This window comes from Nothoprocta perdicaria, unplaced genomic scaffold (assembly GCF_003342845.1).
Source record: "Nothoprocta perdicaria isolate Ctin4 unplaced genomic scaffold, notPer1 scaffold_47, whole genome shotgun sequence".
Taxonomy (NCBI): Eukaryota; Metazoa; Chordata; class Aves; order Tinamiformes; family Tinamidae; genus Nothoprocta; species Nothoprocta perdicaria.
In genome coordinates this window covers 223,180-243,858 of record NW_020455721.1, presented here as the reverse complement: position 1 = coordinate 243,858, position 20,679 = coordinate 223,180, and the positions used below count along the sequence as shown (strand labels likewise).

At 43.8% G+C, this 20,679-nt stretch overlaps 1 protein-coding gene across 2 annotated transcripts in view; it reads left to right on the top strand.

Annotated features, from left to right (window-relative positions):
- The first annotated feature begins 1,903 nt into the window (after nucleotides 1–1,903).
- ADTRP (androgen dependent TFPI regulating protein) overlaps nucleotides 1,904–20,679 on the top strand; it is a 29,312-nt gene continuing 10,536 nt past the window's right edge. The window contains exons 1-3 of one of the 2 annotated variants that reach the window (XM_026047007.1): nucleotides 1,904–2,115; nucleotides 9,742–9,876; nucleotides 11,309–11,410. In XM_026047007.1, the coding sequence (XP_025902792.1) occupies nucleotides 1,963–2,115; nucleotides 9,742–9,876; nucleotides 11,309–11,410 (390 nt within the window). In that variant the 5' untranslated portion in view covers nucleotides 1,904–1,962. The remainder of the gene's footprint in view (nucleotides 2,116–9,741; nucleotides 9,877–11,308; nucleotides 11,411–20,679) is intronic. The other variant, XM_026047008.1, reaches the window with a different exon arrangement.

Below are 20,679 nucleotides of genomic sequence, written 5' to 3'. Positions count from 1 at the left end.
TAAGTTCTCATGAAGTGCGGGGTGTTAGACTTCAGATCCTAACTGGCATTCACTCTTTCTCTGCAATTTTTCTACCTCTGAACTTCATCTCTTAGCTTGGCTGAAGGATACGCGTCTTGCTTCTTGTGTGTGGGAAAACAAAACAGATGGTCTCAGTCTGTGGGACAGGTGTCCACATCAGAAAACTGTCACCATACTTGACACCTTCACAGCCATACTGGCCAAGATCCCCCAGAAGAGGAAAAAAAAAGGTACCTTGCCATTTTGCATGCATTTACATTCATTTGCATAAACACAGGCACCTACCCAGCAGAAGCACATGCCTTCCCACTTTAAAAGCTGCACTACAGCAAAACCCTCAAAAAGACTGGTGTGAAGAAAACTTGCTAAGTGCTGAATGCCTGGTGATTTCGAGATGCAAAACAATAACAAAAAAAGGCCCTTCCCTGCCATATTCCTGTTCTTGCTCCTGCCTTTTGCAGCAAGGATCAGTCATAACAAGGTGGAACAGAGGAAGCCATTCACGCCAGCACTGCCTTCCCTCCCCAAAATGTCTGTAAACGCAAATGAAAAACATTTTCTGCTGGATTTCTTAGGGAAAGCCCAGTGACACTGTCAGAGGCCAAAACAGCATGTTCTCATCTTTTTTTCCCTCATTCCACTTTTCTTTTTTTTCTTTTTTTCCTGGCAAGGCGTTTTCTCCTCCAACCTCAAACAACCACATGAGGATCCGCATTTTTATTTTTCTAAGTGAGGCAGAAATATTTCCTTTGCCTTGTGATGACCAGGCCGCCTGGGGAGTCTGACTGTGGGTAATCTAAATTAGGGGAGAAGTCAATGAAACACAGGAGGATATTGAAAGGTCTAAGAGCAAAGGCTGTTGCCCAACATGCATGCACATTGCTGCCTCAGTCTGTATGAAATCATCCCATGTGTGGCCTTAAATCCAGCATCGGGAAAAAAATTAAAAAAAGAAAAAGACCAAAGCAACCCAAAATGCAACAGATTGCTCAGTGGTCCCAGGGGCCGGTCAGAAGGGCCAAGTAAGAGATGGCTTCGCGTGCTCAGCTTGGCCGGAGCTCGGCCTGCGCCTGTGGGATGGCCTTCCTGCCGCAAGGGAGGGTGCTCCGGCACAGCGTCCGCTCCCAGCAGGGATTTTAGGGTGATTCCATGGGTTTGGGATCCTCCCTGCAGTAAGGAAGGAGGCCGGTGAGTGAGAAGCCCCGCTCAGGACTCAGCTTGTGCCACCAGGGGCCTTTGCCCCTCGCCTGTGTCCCGTGCTCGCGGCTCAGAGTGACTCAGGCTTTGGCAGAGCCGCTGTGCGTATTATTTGCTAAGGATCCCAGCTGTGCAAGTGAAATGAAGGAGGCAGAGCATTTCCCAAAAATCCCCATGTCCACGCTCACTGCGTTTTTCAACCCAAAGCATCGCTGCCTACCAGCCCCCTCAGCACCCTCTCCGCCCTTCCAGCACGCTAACAAATGGCTCCGTTGCTCTTTCACAGGCCGCTGTGCTCCCCGCTTCTTCCCTCGGCACGAGGAAAAGCAGTGAGGAAGCTTTCCCAGGCCGGACTGGGGCCGTGACCGCCGGCTGCAGGCCTGGCACACGCGGCCTGTTCCCGCTCGCGACCCGCAGCGCGGCAGGCCACCCCACGCAAGCGGCCACAGCCTCCCCACCGCCTCCGGACTTTTGCAAAAAAACTTACGCAACTCTGCAACTAATCTTCACTAATCTTCACCATCTAAATCCAAGGAATAAGCCCTGTGCTTCCCCACCCCCCCAAACCTGCCAGTACAGTAAAGAACAGGAGAACAGAAGCAAAGGTCGCAGGGCTGCGATCCTCCCCTCGCTGCAGGCCCCGTATCCCGAACCTGCCCCCAAGGAAACCCTCCTGCCCTCACGCTCCCCGTGCACAGAGAAGAGCTGCTTTTGGACCGATTATTGCCTGCTCCCAGCTGAAGCATGGAAATCTCTACTCTCACTGTGTACCACTGCCTTGCTTTCGCCTGGTATTTTTTTGTCAACTACTCGGTCGTACACTTGAGAACGGACAACCGGCCGCCCGAGCTGTTCCTCTACGGTGGGCAGTGGAAGTATTTGACGGTTCTCAATCTGGTAAGCGAGCCGTGTTGCGCAGCGCTCCCGATATGTCTGTTTGTTTGTCTGCCATCTGTGCCTCGAGACATGTGCAGCTGCCGCGTGTGCTGCTGTTCCACTGCTTCCCTTAACGCTTTGTGCCCCAAAGGGAGCCCGGCGGGCACCCGAGCTCGTGCCGTGAAACGCATCCACGGGATTCCCGTGGAAAGAGCGTGACGTGGCAACACGGTTGGCTTTCAGCGGGTGAGTACACGGGAGTGAGCTGCCTCCTTATGCAACGCAAGCTATCCGTGAGGAGAGGGGGGAAAGAAGGTAGAGTACAGGCAGGATGCGTGAGTTGCATGTGTGCTGTTTAACCCTTAGCTTGCAGTTAGGCATCAGCAATGCTTGTAGTTCAACTGCCGTTTGTACTGAATTTGCATGTCTTGCGAATTAAAGGAAAGGTGAAACACAGCGTGATGCTAATTTTGCTACTCAGAGTGTGTGCTTTGTTTGAAAATCAGCTTAAAGCACGAGAAGGAAAGAAATTCCAGTCTGTAAAGAGAGAGACTTGGAACACTTGTGCATGTGTTTTAATATTACTATCATCTCTTTGCTGCATTTCCTAGGATTACCCACAGAAACGCTGACCGTGATGTCCTTTGCTTCTCCCACCAGGCTAACGTGTCACAGGGTGCACACTGAAAGGAAAGCACACGAACAGCCCATGGGGCTGTGTGCAGTCCATGTAACCCGTCACCACGGCCACTCACGATGATGGTGGCCATGGGTTGGAAAGATGGGACTTGTTGGGGGCGTTCCTGCAAGGCACAGAGTTTGGCAACACCCACTAGTCTGAAGGATGAGTAAAGGGACCCCCATAGCTTTTCCTCTGTTCTGTGTGACAGGCAGAGTCAAATATAGGTGGAAGTCCCAGTCCTGCATATATTTATATTCATGACCTTTAGAGTCACCCCCAGCAGAGCCTGATGGCGAGCTCTTACATATGCCTCTCGTGGCATGTACGTACAAGAACCCGCTATCACTTCCACCAGCACAGAGCCTAAGCTAACAACTTCCCAGCCCCATGTGGGGCCTCTGGGGACTCCTGGGGACTTTGGAAATAGTTATAACCAGGAGCCAGGTGAGGTAGCCAACAAAAGGCTGGGCTTCAGGAAGACAGGAAGCATCCTTTTCAAGAGATAAACCCATGGTAATCAAAGCAGGAGGAAGGAGGATAGATCTCATTGCAGTTAGGATTACATACCTATCTTGTTAAATGAGCTTCTTATCAGTATGTTTGAGGATTGTCATGGTTTTTTTTTTTTTAAACTAATTTTACTAAAACACCAATGATAGTGATTTGGTCATGATTCAACAGATAGGCAGATCCCCACCCTGGAAAGTGTGCCGGTATGTGTCAGCAGACTAAAGCACCAACATCCAGGACTCAAACAAGCTGCTGCCTGTGTGCCCAATTCTTCCTCTCCGGCTCTTGGATGAAGCTGGCCCCATTGAAGTCACAGTTGTACCCTCAGGCTACAAAACGTCTCCATCCCCCATCCGCCCGCTCAACTCTAATGAGATCTAACCCACCAGCATAATGACAGGCCTCTAGAAAACAAGGTCAAGAGGAGAAAGTGATTCTTCTCTGTGTCTTCTGGGGAACAGAAAGGCTCATTGAAATTAGTACCCAGCTTCCTCCAGTGACCAGCAGCGGATCATTAGGGAGACATAACACAACAGTACATAAGAAGAGAACAAGTGTAAAATGATCCTTCCGTGGGTCTAACCTCTTGTTTGGCTTAGCAAAGGTGTGCAGACCCGAACCAGAGGCTAAATCCAGGCTAATGTAGCTAATGCCTATTACTCTGCTATAGAATCATCTACCTGAAAACAAAAACAGAAGCAGAGCTATCTACACATTTGTTACCAATAAATTGCACAACTCCCTTTTGTTTGTGTGAGAAAGCAATTCATTTGATTGGTATAAACCTATGTTCTGATAACTGAATTGGATGCCCTTTTATTTCTGTTAATAATTTAGTGGCCTTGCCCTGTTCACTAGTTTTTCCCACTCATTATTTGAGAGACCTCTACCATATTTTTCCCCTAGTTATTCATTCCTCCAGGCTGAAAGTTCAAATCTTTTTTATCTCTCTTCACAAAGGGCTGCTTCTTTCATTAAAACACCCTTGTTGCCCTGCTCAGTAGCTTTTCCCGTTTAGAGAAGGGGTTAAGTAGGACAGACTGCAGTGGTCAAGCTATGAGCACAGCATGGATTTATAGTGGCCTAAAGGTGTTTCCTAGGCTGTTGCTATTTTTTTTCCCCATCTTAACAATGCTTAACTCTCTGTTCGTCTCTTTTGATTACCACTAAGCAAGAAGCTAGAGGTTTTAGAGAACTAATCCACAGTGAGTCCAAAATGTCTTTCCTCGGTGGTAAAAGGTAATTTAAAACTTATTTGCTGAAAACATATAGTTGAGGTTGAGCTTTTTTCTGGAATACATTTCTTTGCATTTACCAACATTGGTTTTCACCTGCTATTTGATCTCTCAGGCACTTCATATCCTGGGATTCTTTGGCAATTTTGCAGTTCAGGCTTAGCTTTGACAGAAAAAGAAAAATATTTATGAAGCTTTATCACCTCCCTGTTCACCTCTTTTCCTAGCTCGCTCATTACTCTGCAGAACAGCCCAGGTCTCATTAAATCGAAGCGAGTGGGGGCCCTTGCTTTTCCCATCCAGGCCTTGGTTTCTTATCTTTTAACCAGTTATTGATCCAGCCCTGACTCTAAAATGGAGCTGTCAGCCAACAGGGAGATGATTTGGGCTGCAGGCAGCATTGCTGTGCTCTCTCACACAGAAAAGGTGGGGACAGGGCAGGGAGTGGAAAATTGCGCCTTCATGGCCTGTAGCTCTTCCTCCACAGAGATTATTTTTCTTAGGAAAGGGTTGCTGAAGAGGGAAAGGGGTTGGGGGGAAAGAAATGTTTGCAGACAGGGGTCAGCGCGGCGAAGTTTTCTGGTGTCCTGAAGTCCTCTTCAAACGGAGGGGCGCTCAGGCGGCCGCCTTCTCGCACGCGCCTGCACAGCTGGGTTGCACTTCTGCACGTTTGGAAGCAGGCCCACAAAGCGCCCAGGGATGCCAGGAGATCCAGTCCCGGGGAAGGAAAAGGCAGATGAGAAATTCCTGCTGGAAGATGCGGGTTTGGAGGAAGTGCTGTGCTAGACCGGGCTGGGCCCAGGCCTCCAAAACCATGGCGAGCCAGGAGGACAGACCCGCGTCCAGCTCCTCCATGTCCTGCCAGACGTGGATTGCCTGGTTTCTGGCATTGCTTGGAAATTTTTCTCCCAAATCCTCTTAGCTCTTTGAAACTGCTTTGTAAAAAAAGGCAAGAAATTCCATTCTAGAGAAAATTGCTCTGTCTCACTTGCTCTGAAGAAATGAAAGATACTGGGAAATGTGAATTTTTCCAGGGGTAGAAATGCAGTTGGACTCCAAGCTCTGCTGAAAGAATTTCATCTAGATATGATCCTCATTTAGCGCCACTTTAGGTTCCTCACTATCCATATGAATCTTCTAAGAGAACTGCAGCTCTGATCTTCAGCTTCAGCTATCTAACTAGTGATCAAGACTCAAAAGGAGATATTTTTGTTAAAAAAAATATACATGGGTTTAGTTTCAGAGGTGCTGTTCAAATACTGAGCAGGTAGAAGTGACAGATAAAAACAGTTTTATATCCATTTGTCTTATACAAAACAGTTTAAGGTGAATCATTCATTGACTGATATCTGAGCTCATACAAGTCTGCTCATTGCCATAAATCAGAGTAAAGCATTGCATGAGGAGGCACTGCACCTTTAAAAATTATTAATTGCATTCCTGTTCCATTCTGTTCCTTACACTTTTGTGTCCTATAATTGAAATGTTTTTAATTCTTCTGAAAGCTGTCTTTTATTTACTCCAAAATAGACACAGTACTTATTATATTTATTTTCCAGCATGTTATTGTGAGAATATATATGTGTCTATACTAAATGCTCACTGTTATGTCTAATAGCCTACTTGGAATATTAGATTTATCCCCCCCTTAAGGACAAAGCTTGGAGCACAAGTTATTTACACTAGTTTGAGAATTCAATATACTCATATGAATAGTTCTTATAACTGAAAATAAATCATGTCAAGCTAGTTAAATAGAAATACCCTTTTGATAAAAAAGGGGCAGCAGATAAAAATGAAGGATTGTTTTTTCGCTATTATTCTTAGTTTGGAAAATGTATCTGGCCAAATTAAGCATTTCTAAAGCACCTAGCAGCATGTAACTGTGGGGTTTACAGAGTAAAGCAAAATCTCTCCAAAAAGGATAATCAAATCCATATTCTCCTCTTCGGGTTAATTATTAGCTTTCTGAATGCTTCCAGTCCTCTTTCCATTCTTGTGGGAATACTTTAGGGGATCCTCTTTATTTACAGTCAGTGGATTTATATTCTATAATTGGCTGCAATATATTGAGAGTGCCAGCACTGCTGGTTGGGAAATTCACAGGACATCTGGAATAATTTGATGTTTTCATGTCAATTTTTTTTTATGTCAACATTTTCCCATTAGCTAAGTGCTGTGAGAACTGGATCCACCTTTCTTGCAGGAATAAGCTTGAGTCTGGAAGAAGCCAGGTTTGTCCTAATGCAAGTTTATCAGTGGTTCATGCAGACAGATTCCGTGTTATTGAGATGCTAAGAAGCATTCTAGCTATCTTCATTTTTCTTGTTTGAATGTTTTTTTTAAAATATATTTTCCCATTGCTCTTGAAAATGCAGACTGGTTACAAACTAATTGAAACCCCTTATGAGTCCTCACTAATGGACCCGAGTAGGGCTATGAGCATCACAAAAATAAACTCCTGAGACTGAGTTTGAACTCCTTCAGGAATAGTTCAATTTTTTTTTTAATATGTTCAAGCAGAGAAATGGATTAAGTTACATACATAGATAAGTGTTTTCCATATGGAAGATAACATTGTCCTCTCCCGCATATGACAGAATATTTACCAGACCAGAATGTGGCTGTTTTGGGACTGTTTCTTTTCAGAAATGTTTGTTTTAGTTAATTTTGAAAGGGGGGAGGGGGAAGGGGAGGGAGAAGCCTATCCCTGTCCTATGATTAATGTAAGCCTGACCATGAACAAGATAATAATAGCCCCATCCTCTGGGAACCATGCCTTTCCCTAATTGCTTTATTGGCAATTAGTCACCATGTGTCACCAGACTGTCACCACCCTCATGAAACCATTTTTCACACATTTTACAGAAAGTCACTGCCGGCTATATAGGGTGTCACAACGGCTTCTGCTCATTACGAGGCTTTTCCTAGCCCCTCAAGGACTTGGGTTTGGCCTTGTGGTGAGGCCAAGCACTCGGACACATGCTTGGGTTGAACACGTCCTCAGCTCCAAGTACACTGGGCCCTACTAAGTACTTTTCCTAGACTAGGCCCACAACAGGGTTGAGACCCTAGTGAATGAAATAATGACTGGAGTTACAGAAATGAACTGGATAGTTGGGAAAGAAACCCAAATCTAAAAGAGCTGGTTTGGGCATTTTGAACCTGAACAAAACAGAGTCACAGACTCACAGAAGGGGTGAAGTCAGAAGGGACCTTTGGAGATCATCAAGTCCAATCCCCTGCTCAGGCAGAGGCACCCAGGGCACGTTGCACAGATTGTGTCCAGGCGAGTTTTGAAGATCTCCAAAGAAGGCACCTCTGTGGGCAACCTGGGCCAATATTCTGTCACCCTCACAGCCAAGATTTTCCTCATATCCAGATGGACCTTCCTGTGTTTCAGTTTGTGCCCGTTGCCTGCTCTCCTGTTGCTGGGCACCACTGAAAAGAGTCTGGCCCCATTCTTCTGACACACTCCCTTAAGGATATGCACTGATAAGATAAACAAGTCTGTTCTGATGAAGCTGCTTAGTTTTTACATAAGAATGGGACTGTTCACCACATATTCTTCAGAGGAGACACTGATCCGAGTGCTGACCTGGGTGATGTGTGGCCTCTGATACACACTGCTCGAGCATCTGGGCATCTCACCTAGCACCTACCTGCACCCCCACAGGCTTGTGTGGGGAGGGAGGCACTCCACTGGTCCTGGGCTGGAGTCTACCATGGCCACCATCAGGACGGGGTCTATCCTTTCCTTTCGCCTGGAAGCTGGGATACGGATGGGGATAATTGCAGCTAACTGTAAGGATTAACAGTAATTAGGCACGCCACAGTCATTTTGCTCCCCGGGAGGACTTGGTCTCTAAAATGTACTGAAAACTCACGTGGAAGAACTTGTTTGAAGATGGGCATGGTGAAACCATAACTCGCCTCCCTTCCCTTGCCTCAGACATTTCGATAATAGAGGCGTTTCTGAGGGAGCAGTATTGCTCTAATTCTGTTCCCTCCCCATCCCCACCCTTCTCAGCTCTGGCAGAAACTGATGAAATAACCAGCCCGAATTTCAGACATCACACGCTGCACGCTAAATAAGTATCGGATTCAGAGCAAGATCATGACAAAAGAGACCTCATCCTGAAAGCTGAAACACAGTCTCTTTCCACCTAAGCAGCACTAGCTTGCTGACTATTTGATGCAATAGGTTGGATTTCCCGTGTTGCATCTCTTTGGGATAGCCTGGGTTAAGAAAAGACGAGGGCACCCCCTGAGTTAACAGAGTTGAAACAGACTCGGTGCTGGATGCAGGGCAGCAGGGGAAGAGAAGCACTTTTCTGATAGGTCCTGCCTTGCTTTCTCACACATCTGGTGCACACAGCCTGTTGTGTGGCACTGACAGAGGCAATGAAGTAATTAAAGAAGCAATATTGGTTTAAGTGACAATTTTCTGATAATTATGTCTCCGATTTGCAGAATTGTACTGTAATGGCAGTGCTTTTACCTGATTCTTTGCAAAATCCTGCCAGGACCTTCAGCAAACAACTCTAACCTCATTACCTGCGAATGATATTAGTAATAATAGTAAGAGAAGAAAAACTGTAGAATTCATTAGTATCAATGAGCGCAACCTGCCCAGTCTAGTTACTAAGGTCTGGATTTCTGTTTCTAAATCCTTGAAATTATTTCCTCAATTCGCTTGACTTCAGCAAAAGAGGTTCTGGTTGGGTAACTTCTGTGCCTAATTAACACGTCAGAGCACTTGGAGCTACTTGGCTGGTGCAACACGGAGCGCAGTTGCACCATGAGTCCCCAGAAAGAAGTGTTGCCTAAGCCATGGGAGCAGCTCTCTAGCAATTGCTTTTATGGAAACCTTTCTTGGCAAATTCTGAGCTTGGTTCTGTCCTCTTCCTACCCAGATAACATAAGTATCACAAAAAGCGAAAGGGAGCCCGTTTTCAATGTGTCCTCCACCCCTCCCATATGAATCACATCACACATCTCTGTTTAGTCTATTAAACGAGTTACTGTGAAAGTTATCTTCAGAACTACTTTATTTAATCAGTTTCGGTTAGTAAAAAAGATTTAGCCAAAAGCTATTTCCCTCATGTGGGCTTGCGGCTCCTGAAGAAAACAGCTCCCTGAGGAGCAAGAACTGAGTTCATTGAGCAACGTGCTAATTAAAGCTGGATAAGTTTCCCTCATTAGGTGTAATTACTTTAGGTTTTGCAGGCTGTCTTCTATGGGGTGTCCTTCCTGGCTGATGTGTTGAGACTAATTAAGAAACTGCGATGTGTTAAGTGCGTAATTTCCAGCAGAGACCTTCTTTTCAGTGTCCTGGCCTTCCCAGTGTCCACAGTAAGTATCCGCTGTACGTAAAAATAATCATTTTCTGTATATTCATGCATGTATATAGCATAAAATGTGTGTATATAAAACAGGTAACAACTAACAAGTAGGCCCTGCTCTACCATTTTAAAATGGATTGGGGCCATTTAAAAGAAGAAACGGAGCTCAGATCCGCCTGCAAGCCTCAGTCACGGTGGAATACAAAGCCTGTTGTACAAACTTTAGGCTTGCTGTCCCCGAATGAACACAGCTTGACCCCAAGGGGTGAGGGGTAATCTCATGTTCCAAACAGCTTTGGCGTTATCTGCTTATGGCATTTCTCTGCAGGGCAGCACGGCCCAGCAGGATGTGGGGCAGTACCTAGGAAGCAGCAGAGTCTTGCATTCCCTCCCCTGGCTCCAGCAGGGCTTTGAGTAAGCACAGGAGAGAAACAGATTCGCGGGACCTTAGTTAGGGTCATAGCCTGCCCCAAAGTCATGGGGGATCATCCCCTCCCACACAGACAACGCTTCTTACCAAACTGCTCCAGTGTCACGAGTGGAATGGGCACCAGAGGGTTCCTTAGATGCGTCGGCACCCTTGTGTGCAAGGGAAACTGCTGCCTCAAAGGGCTGAGGAATGACTTAAGCCTGGTCCGCGAGCAGCTTAGGCTGCCGGCCGGGCAAAGCAGGCGGCGCCGGAGGCCGCGGCACGGCCCCGTTTACCCCGTGTGCCGGCCGCGCTCCCGAGGCGGCTCCGTGTCCCCCGGCACGGCGCAGCGTGTGTCCCTCGCAAGCACGCGCTCTCCGCAGCCTTCCAGCAACCCTCATCTCTACCCCCAGATACAAGACGTGCTCAAGTAGCAAAGGAGGCCAAGAAAAGCACAAAAAAAGCCCCCGGATATCAGTGGCCGACGCCAGGATTCGTTTTCTCCAGCTACTTTTTCCCTTTGCAAATACTGTGTTGGAAGAAATGGGTGCCTACAATGCAGCTTGCTTCTGCACCTGCAATTAAGGCAGTAAGCTTATGAATTTTAAAGGCAGGGTAAGTTTAAGAGAACTGTCTTACCAAGATGTGTTTTTACTTTGTTACTGAGCCGTGCCTTGACAAGCAATCTCTGGATGAGAACTTCTGGACCATCAAGCAATCCCATCTGCAAAAAAAAAAAAAAAAAAAAGAAAAAAGAAAGAGAGAAATTTAAAGCTAATCAAGTACTCCAAAGCAAATGCCATGGTTGGCAGTTTATAAAGGAAGGGTTTCTCACAGTACCAGCACAGAATGCCTCACCTCACTGCAGATTCCTTTCTTTATGCTGTAACACGTGTGATATGTCTAATTATCTGGCAACCTTGCTATTTTTCATGTAGGTGATATTTTGCTTTCTCACACACACAAAGCACAATGAAAGCACAATCCAAATACCGTCAGCTACTTTATTTTTATTCATTTATTTTGTTTCCAGTTTGTGTCTGTATCCTTTTGGGCCCTGTACACCTACAACCGAGAGCTGGTCTACCCCAAAAGCCTTGATGGAGTCATTCCCCAGTGGTTAAATCATGCCATGGTGAGTAAGAAACGTCACTGACGCTTGTGTAGGATAGAGGCTCTGCAATGAACGCCTCATCGTTGCCTTCTGGAGCTTTCCAGAAGAGATTCACAGCTGCTGCTTTCTCACCTCCTTTCTATTTCTCTGAAACTGATGCTGAGCTGCACACAACAAACAGATGCACGTGCTTGAAGTTGCCTAAAGAAGCATTTTAGCACACAGGGATTGTCAGTGAATTATTTACTTGCCAAACCTTTCAAGTCAATGAAGTGATGTGAAGTCATACTCGGTGTTGCAGCTCAGAAAACAAGTTGTTTCTGCAAGCCTAAGTCTATGAAATAGAAAATGGCTGGGAGTACAGCAAAGCATTTCTTAATTTTTAGGAAAGGTGAAAGAAGCAGAAAACATATGACTGCACAACAGCTAATAGGCTAATGTGTGCACAGCTCTGAATAGCTGAATTGAAATGATTGTTTACAGATTTCTATAAATACTTTCCAGATTTCTCCTTCATTTGCTCTGGCTTTTTTTTTATGATGTGTTGAATAATCACATATTTCTCATCAGTCAAGTGTAAGGAGGCTGACATGAACATGGAAACTGTGGGTGGATTGTAAGGTCATGGTGGCCTCATGGGGTGAATGGGAAGAGGGAGAGAAGGGAGAGGTCCAGTGCTGGGCTTAATCAGGGGAGCCAAAAAGGATGAAATAATCACACAGAAGTCTCAGCCTCATTTCCCTCCAGTTTCTTAACCAGACTTCAGGATCTGAAGCACAACACATTGCAAACCACTGCAGCAGTGGCGATGCATTTTGAAGATAAATGCAAGTAGCTTCAGGATTTCAAGCTGAAAACACTTATTAAGTGTTTTGAAAGACCACTTCATTTCCATGCGCACAGGGCTGCAATCCACACACATAGGCATCACCACAGTACTGATATCCAGGGAATAAACTGCAGTCATTTTGCATTTTTAAGCTGATCAGCTGCTCTCTGTCCCCAAATCCATCTCCACCAAGGCTCCGAAGCAGCACTCCCTACCTCTGAACAGATGCAAACAGGCCCAGTCTTTCTCAGAAGAGCTGTCAACCAAAAACGTGATCCCTTTGGTTCTCAATAACACACTGCTCTCGGTCCAAGATTGACTACCAGTGACCAGTTGAAGTTTAAACTCTTCACAGAAATGGATGTACCCCCGTACGGAAAGGGCATGCGTTAGGAGTGAGAGGGGGTTTTGCTTTCTCTTTGGATCTCAGAGCACAGCTGGGAATTTCTCCTTTCCATTTCCACATTTCTTGGGGCCTTAGGTAGGCTGAGAGGTGCTAGAACTTAGAATTTTATTTTACGTGGAAGAACTATTTGCAAGAATTCCTAAAATGGATTCGTTTTAACTTCTTTGTTACCTTCCCTACATCTCCATTTCATGACAGAGTCATTTTGACAACCACAAAAAGCTTTTCCATCTCAGAAATGTCAAAAACAGGTGTTAAAAAAAGAAAAACAATCCTTCCTCAAAATTATTTTGACGAGAAACTTCACACAAAGCAAAGCTCTATCCAAACCTAGTATTTTATTTCTAAACCTCTTAATACACTGCAGGCATCTCGCATTTGACAGTTCCTGGGTGGGAAGTTTTCCTTCCAGTAACTGCTGAGTATCAGACATCTGCCGTGAGTGCAGGCTGGTGCCTGCTATTGACAATCCACGTCTTTGGGGATGCATTATCCAACTGTGGAGCATCCCAGATGTCAACGATACAGCAGTTCCCTGAAGTTAACTCTGGGCTGCGTTGCACAGCTCTGGAACAGGGGCCGCTGTGCGGCCAAGGCAACGTCCCTCCAGCCAGAAGAGAACCTGCCCAGTTGAGTCCCGTTGGGTAGGATTTCCACACCTTCTCCATTGGCAAACAGGTGAGGTGGGCAGCAAAACTTCACATCCACTTGTGGCTGAAGGCAAAGTTCCTACAACTGCCATGACAGGCATTTGAAAAGAATATTTTGAATGTGCTTCAGGAGGATGCTGGCTTTCAGCATTGCAGAGAGCTTTATTTCTAGAAAAAGTGTTTTCAACTCTCCAAGCATAGCTGAGGCAAAGCAAATTGCCCACTGGAAACGCCATGGAGATCCAGGGAGCTACCAGTGCTTGAAGGGACCAATCTTCAAGCATTGATTGCCAAGCAGACACTTTTCCTTTGGTCTTTGTTTTCTTGCACATTGCTGTACCTCACGGCTTTGAGGCTGCAGACATTGCACAGCAAATTGGGTACAGCATCTAGTTGGCTTTGATGGAAAAAGGCCTCAGTGCCTCAACAGCATATGGCAGTGCCACCCCACTTACAGAGGGAGTGTTTGGTTGTTTCTTTTCTTTTTTTTTAACATGGTCTATTTTAACATTGGAAATAGAGAAAGCGTATGTTGTTATGTAACTAAAGAGAAAATCTAAAAAATAACCCCACAAAAGCAGTTCAGGAATACCAGTCTTCAGTTCCCTGTCGAGTTCTACATCTTCCTTGTAACAAGCAACTAGCTATTCATTTTTCTCCATCTGCTGCCCTTACATTATAACAGTGTCCTTGTCCACCTGGGACCCAGAGCTGTACCAAGAACACTGGATTTTAGCCATGTCTTTACAGTCTCAGCAGGAACATTTTCTGTTTTTGCAGGAAGTCGGCTAATGCAGAAAGAAATCCTGCTAAAATGTAAGGAGGCTGTATATTCTGGAATCCCTGTGCTTCTCCCTTGGCCTTTCTATAGTTTGATACAAGGCCGTGCCTCAGTTTCCTTTTCTGTTTGTCTTGGACAGTATGTTTTGTCATCTTTCTACAAACCTTTGAGACTCACGCATGAAAAAAAAGATACTTATGTCTCAAATATAATTATTTTACTTCAGCAAGATTTTTTAAGTGGAAGATGGCCGAGATTAAAAGCTGCACTGGCCCGGTCACCAAGTGAAATTGTTTATTCCTTTCCCAGCCTTCTCTTTTCAAGCAACATCTGGATACTCTCTGGGAGGCTAGTAACTGGTGCAGGCAGTTTGGATTGAATCATACGCCTGTATTATTCAATTTAATGGCAGTATATGGGAATACTACATTTCAACAGAACTGAACGTTAAGCAAAAGGGGGCAACAGTGGGTCAGAGGAGATCACTCAAAAACATTTTTCTAAAACAAAAGAAAGGTTACACATCAATATTGTCCAGATGAATTCATGAAAACTGTTACGGTACCACTGCCCTTTTCTAAAGGAGGTGTGTACTTTTTAGTCTGTAAAGCACAATTCTTGTAAAATGTACAAAGCACAATTTCCTTTCTTTTTAGGCTACAGCTATGTTTGGTTTAACTGTCTCTTTTCATAACTTATTGTGTAGCTAGTTTACCCTCCTGCCTTGACAAAATCAAAATTTTATTGTCCTTGGCACTTTACAGACACATAGCTATGAGCTATGCATGCTCTGGAGATCTCGTAAACCAGATAACTAAGGAAAAACAAGCAGAGGGATGGTATATGGAAGCACAGAAGAAACATGACTTACCACTTACTCATATTTGTACATCAGGGCATCTATGTAAATGATTATGAATTACCCCAAATCTCCAAATTACTTCGGAAGGTTCTGCAGCATTAACGAACCCATTGGTTGCAGGATCTGTGTGTGCAGCAGAAGCTGCTTGCCCAGCCCGTGCTATCTCAAATCATGCTCCAAGCATGTACCCAGCTTGGTTTCAGCTCCGACCATCTCAATTGATTCTTCTTGCAATTGGTATTTAATGCTTAATAATTCTTTTATATTTATACAAGAGAGAAACATTTCCATTTGTTTGCATTTCATGGTATCTCAATTTTAAGCTGTCTGGCAACTATGATCATTTACAGACTTCCAACTGTACTCAGCTTTTGGCAAAGAGGAGGAATGTCTGTGTGAGGGATATGGCACATTAAATTAATCACCCGACACATTTAAGTGCAAAGATGCTTAGCTTTCCCCAGCACTACGTACTTTTTTTTTTGAAGTTTCCATTTTTGTTGACATTAGCCCATTTCTTCAGGGACAAAATATGTGTTTCAGATAGAAATGTTATGGCAGGGAATCCTCCCTGACTTGTGCTAGCCCAGAGCGCACAGGTGCAGCCTCCACAACCCAGCCCATGCATGAACAGCTGGAGAAAAATACTCCACAGTGAAGAAATGTGTCATTCCAGACTCATGTTGGCTTCCAGCTGCAGCACAACATCACTTTCTTCAACTACATGTCTCATGTCAGGGGGAAATGTGATTAAAATTCTAGCCTTGACACTGATACAAAACATTTGCTAATAAGCATTCAGATATTCGGCCAGGCATTTATTTGCAAACAACACGCATGCATGCAGGAAATGTTACCTCTGATGCTGTTTTACCTTTGAACATACAATTAGCAGGATGTTTCAGCCATTCTCACAATCATGTCTCCCAAATAACCGCCTGTCCCAAAAAAGAAACAGAAAAAAATACTGCTTGGCAGATGCATGTAAATGAACAAGGAAAACGCTGAGAGTTCAGACAAGAATGATGCTGAAGTTTAACGGAGCAATAGCTTCTTGACTAATTTGTTATTTTAGCTGTTCAATAGGAACTCAGTATAGAACTTTAGCAGTAAATTATTTTGTAATCATCTGTGATTCCCTGAACATGCATCGATGGCTAAGAGTATAGAAATAATATGAGAAAAAAAAATACTTATTTGACTAAATACTTTAACTAAGGCAATTTACTGTTTAAACAAACAAAACAATAAAATGAAGAACGATTCTTTAGTCTCTGCAGCCCTCAAAAAGAAATGGATAGAAAAGAGCAAAAATATGTAAGAGCAGTTTACAGATTAAAATTTTGAAGTGGGCACTTGAATGAAGGCAGCATCACAGTAAAATAACTTGTGAGAGGGATTTTGTTCCAAGAGGAAACCAAGAAAGGAAAGAAAGTACAGGGATCCAGAAAATTATGAGGAGTATAAAATTAAGCAGCGGTTATGGTGACAGGAAGCCATTTAGTTTTACTGTGCTCAGATAACAGAGAGTGTGATTGTTTATAAAAACATTCAACTCAAGGAAATTTCTAGATACATTGGGACATTTCCCAACCAAGAACTGAGGAACTGAGCAAACACTTCAAGCTTGAACACATGAGAATTGGCTTTTTATGTCTTACAAGACAGCACTGAAATGGGCTTTTTTGTTTGCAGATACTGATAGAGAAGATACAATCATGAGAATCTGCCTGTGGTTTTCAGCACACAAGCTCTTTGGTCTGAAAGAAGATGGGCATTTTTTTTTTCCAAAAGCACTTGATGGTGCCTGACCGTGCTGAGTAAAGTTCAGTTTGGCCTGTGGTAACTGTGAACATCCCCTGTTAAAGTCTCACTTTTTAACAGAGACACAGAGGGTTTATAAATACAGACAAATTAGAAACAAACAGTTCTGGTCAATGACGGCATCATTTCCTTGACTCTGGAGTCAAGCAGGGTCGGGCTGAGTCAAACCGAGACGCATGCGTTCAACCTCCGTGTGATCTCAGCAGCTCTCGGGAGATTATTCACGTGCTTGGAGCTAAGCACAAGCCGGAGCCGGCGGCCGAGCAGGAATTGTACCCAACCCTGTCCCCTTGGCCCCGGAAAACTTGTGTTTACTTACATCCTCACAAGTAAAACAAGTATATTGCTTGAGTAAATACATGGATTCCTCCAAATAACATATACGGGAGATAAAAATATTGTGTGGTTTTACCAACTAGTGGAAAAAGCATTCAGAGAGGGCTGTTTATCTCAGTTTAACTCACGAACCTGAAATGTATGCCAGAAAATAGCACACAACATAGGGTAGGAAACAAAAAGACACAGAAAAATATTATTATCTCCTCCATCTCTGCAGGAGACTAATATGCCAATATTTCAGATAAAGTTCATGAACTTAAAAAACTTTTTCCTTGTAGTCGTATGTCGAAGTTTATGACATATAAGCAACTGAAGAATGTTGTAATTTTATAGTTAGTTGAAATTCCTCTGACTTAGTCAGGATAAAAGCAAATAAAGCAAACACAAGTGAAAAATCATAGTTGACAAAAGGACGCAGAGATATTTTTCATCACATAGTTGGAAGCAGAATTCAGATTATAAATGTAATGAGTTAACACAAGGTCTCTGATAATTTCAAGAGACCAATAGCCTTTATTTATCTGCTCAGTGCCCTGTAAAAACAATAACAGTAAATACTTCTGTCCTAATATAAATAATAAATGGAAAGTTTTCCTCAACAAGAAGTATTTAGACATACAAATGTGTTAATTTTTAAAGAAACAGAAAAATGAGTACTAAGAGGTTTTGTACTAAGGTAGAAAACAAAAGAACTGTCATTCATTCAGCTCATTGACAGCCAGACCAGCACACACAGCTATTGTTTTGGCCATTTTCTTCCTTACCTTGCAGTGAAATAATTTTTGTTCCCTCTGCGATAATTAGTTTTGTCAGCTTCACTGTTTATATGTGAAACTGAGAAACCGTTAATTGAAATAAAAAATGAGTCACTGTTTCCAGCCATTTTTGCCAATGTTTTGATCTGTGTCAATCTGAGCTTAATTACTGAGTTTTCTTTAAAGCAGGAGGCGAGCTTGAGTGTTTGAATTTGGCTCCGTGTGGCTATTAACGCTCTTTAGACAAATGTCGGTTTGGAAGTCTAGCTAAGCGGGGTTTAAAGGGCCTTTAATGACCTGTGGCTCACAGAGGCCTATGGTAAACACAGCTAGGATGAGAAGACACATATTCCTCAGGAAGAAAAAGTCTTTCAAGCCTTTCAGCGGGTGCTATTAGCCGGGGTATAAAGCCCATCACTAAGGGTGCTGCCAAAGCCTCTTCTCCCAGTGAAGGGAGGGAACTTGTGTGGGAGGCCCAGGCCGCGCTTCCCGCTCCGCAGCCAGCCGGGCGCTCCCCGGGTATTTGCTGTGCAAATATCTGCCGTGAGGAACTCCCCTCGTACTGTAAATAAGTAATCCGCTCCGTTATTCCACAGGATTTCCCCGGTGCGTTGCTGCTAATGGACACCTAGAAACTGTAGCATAGCGTGGCAGAAACGCGTGAATTCAGCAGCAGGCTCTAAGAGAGCAGAAATGCAAGGGAAGGGTTTCTCGTGTATTGATCGGGCCTCTGATTGTCTCTGGGTCTTGTGTAGGGGTGAAAAGGATGGTGGAAAATAAAAAGGAGGTTCATATCTTCAAAAAACAGTGTTAAAAGATGGGAACAAAAGAACATTTGCATTCTGGGGGTGCATGAAGCCAGTTAAGGGACAGTTGCAAAATGCTGTCCTGCAAAGTCATTCGTATGGTAAACCAGCAATTTGTGTGGTCTTACAAAGACCATATCCAGTTACACACACAGCACTTCTCTCTAACTAGGAAGTAGCTAAATATATATTAGTAAATAAAATTGGGTTAGTATCATGGGAAGATATTCTTAGAGACGGGCAATTATTTGTACAGAAGACACAATACACATTTTCATAAATAATGTACCAGTATGTAGGAAAAACTGAAGACTTTAAAACATTGTTGGTAAAAGAGAGGCAGACAGCCCCGCACATACATATTTATGTAAAAAAAAGGTTTTTATATATAAAAATATTAAACTTTTTAAAATTTATAGATATATAAGTTTTAAAAAAAGTTTATTTTTTAAAAAATATATATATAAAAACTTTTTTTTTTTTTTGCCAGGTTGGTAAATTGAAACATCCCCTTGGGAAGTCCTCATAGTGCCACGGGAGGCCCCAGGGGAGGACGGGGTGGCCAGTTGAGCTGCAGGGAGCTGTTCAGCCACCTCTTGTCAGGAGGCCCGAGGAGAGTGCACCCGTCTCCCTGCCACGAGGCTGGCTCACATGGGCCCAGAGGGTGCTCGGCAGAACGGCACCCACCTTGGGCAGCTTCTCCTGCGCAGGGTGTCACATCTCTTGATGAAAACTGAGACATTCGCTCTTGGTCATTCATTCTTGATGGACATGGAGAGCAACTCACCCATCACAACTGCTGCTGTATCCGCTTCTCAAGTCTTTGAACATGTTTGTCCTTTCTCAGCTGTCTTTCCTCTCTAGATGTAGCAGTCCTTTCAGCTGTGCCTTCTGCTCCTTGCTGCAGGCTGCTTTCCTCTTCCTATCTCCTTGCCATTTGAGCTGTTCTCTTCTGGATGCACTCGAAATTATCGTCACCTGCAAAATGGGGTACAAAAAGTCAAGCAAAATCAAGCACAGAATGCCAGCTAAAACCTAGTCAGTGTCAACTGAAGCACAGTAGTTACTTCCCAGGTCTGACATGAAATATTCCTGTTAATACCATTCCTCAATGCCATGCTTTTTTTCTTTTTTTCCTTCAGCTAAAGCCTCATTCTACCACTAACTTGTACTCAGCTAGTGTTCTGTGAACACAAAGCCTCAAACTAAAAAATAAGTATATAAAATAACCCCACCTGAACTCTGTTCACTCCAATAAAAAAAATTTCACCAAATTACTCCTAGCAAATTCCTCTTGGCAGAGCAATAATACAGCTGCAGTAACCAGCTTATAGTTGTTAAATGTGTTTAAATTAATTAAATGAGTAGCACTCCATTTCATGTGTCCCTAAGGAATTTTGTAGGCCATTAGATGTCAGATGAAAATCAGGACTTTTATCCACTTTGCATAATGGACAAATTCACTGTGAATGGCTGAAGCCTAATAATGAGGCTAAAGTAAGAATTTCCTATCGTTGCTGTCTTGCATTTTGGTTTTGTTGTAAGACAAACTATTGATCATCTATGGAAAAAAAAATTTTAATGTAATTCTGAAGGTAGCCTAGCACACAGATTGCAGAGTCAAAGACATAGTTAAGAAACTATATATGAAAACAGACTGAGCACATGGAAGACCTTTTTCAATTTCAATTAATCCTGGAATTGCTTGTACTGATACAACTATCACCCATGCAAGCAAAAAGGGATGTCTACCTCACAGACAGGCAAAGCATGCTCTCTGTGCATCTACGCAATTTCATGTATATTTATGGCATCTCTCATACTATAAATATACAGTAATAAAACTTTGACATCATACTAACCTCCCATACATTCAACACAGCTTTGGAAACACACTTGCACTGAAACAACAGGAATCACTTCCTTTGGACATCAGGGAACTCCACACTATGCGGCTGATAGATTGTGCCATTAAGTAGAAAAAAAAATCTCCTTCCCTCCCTCCCTCCCTCCCTCCCTCCCTCCCTCCCTCCTTTCC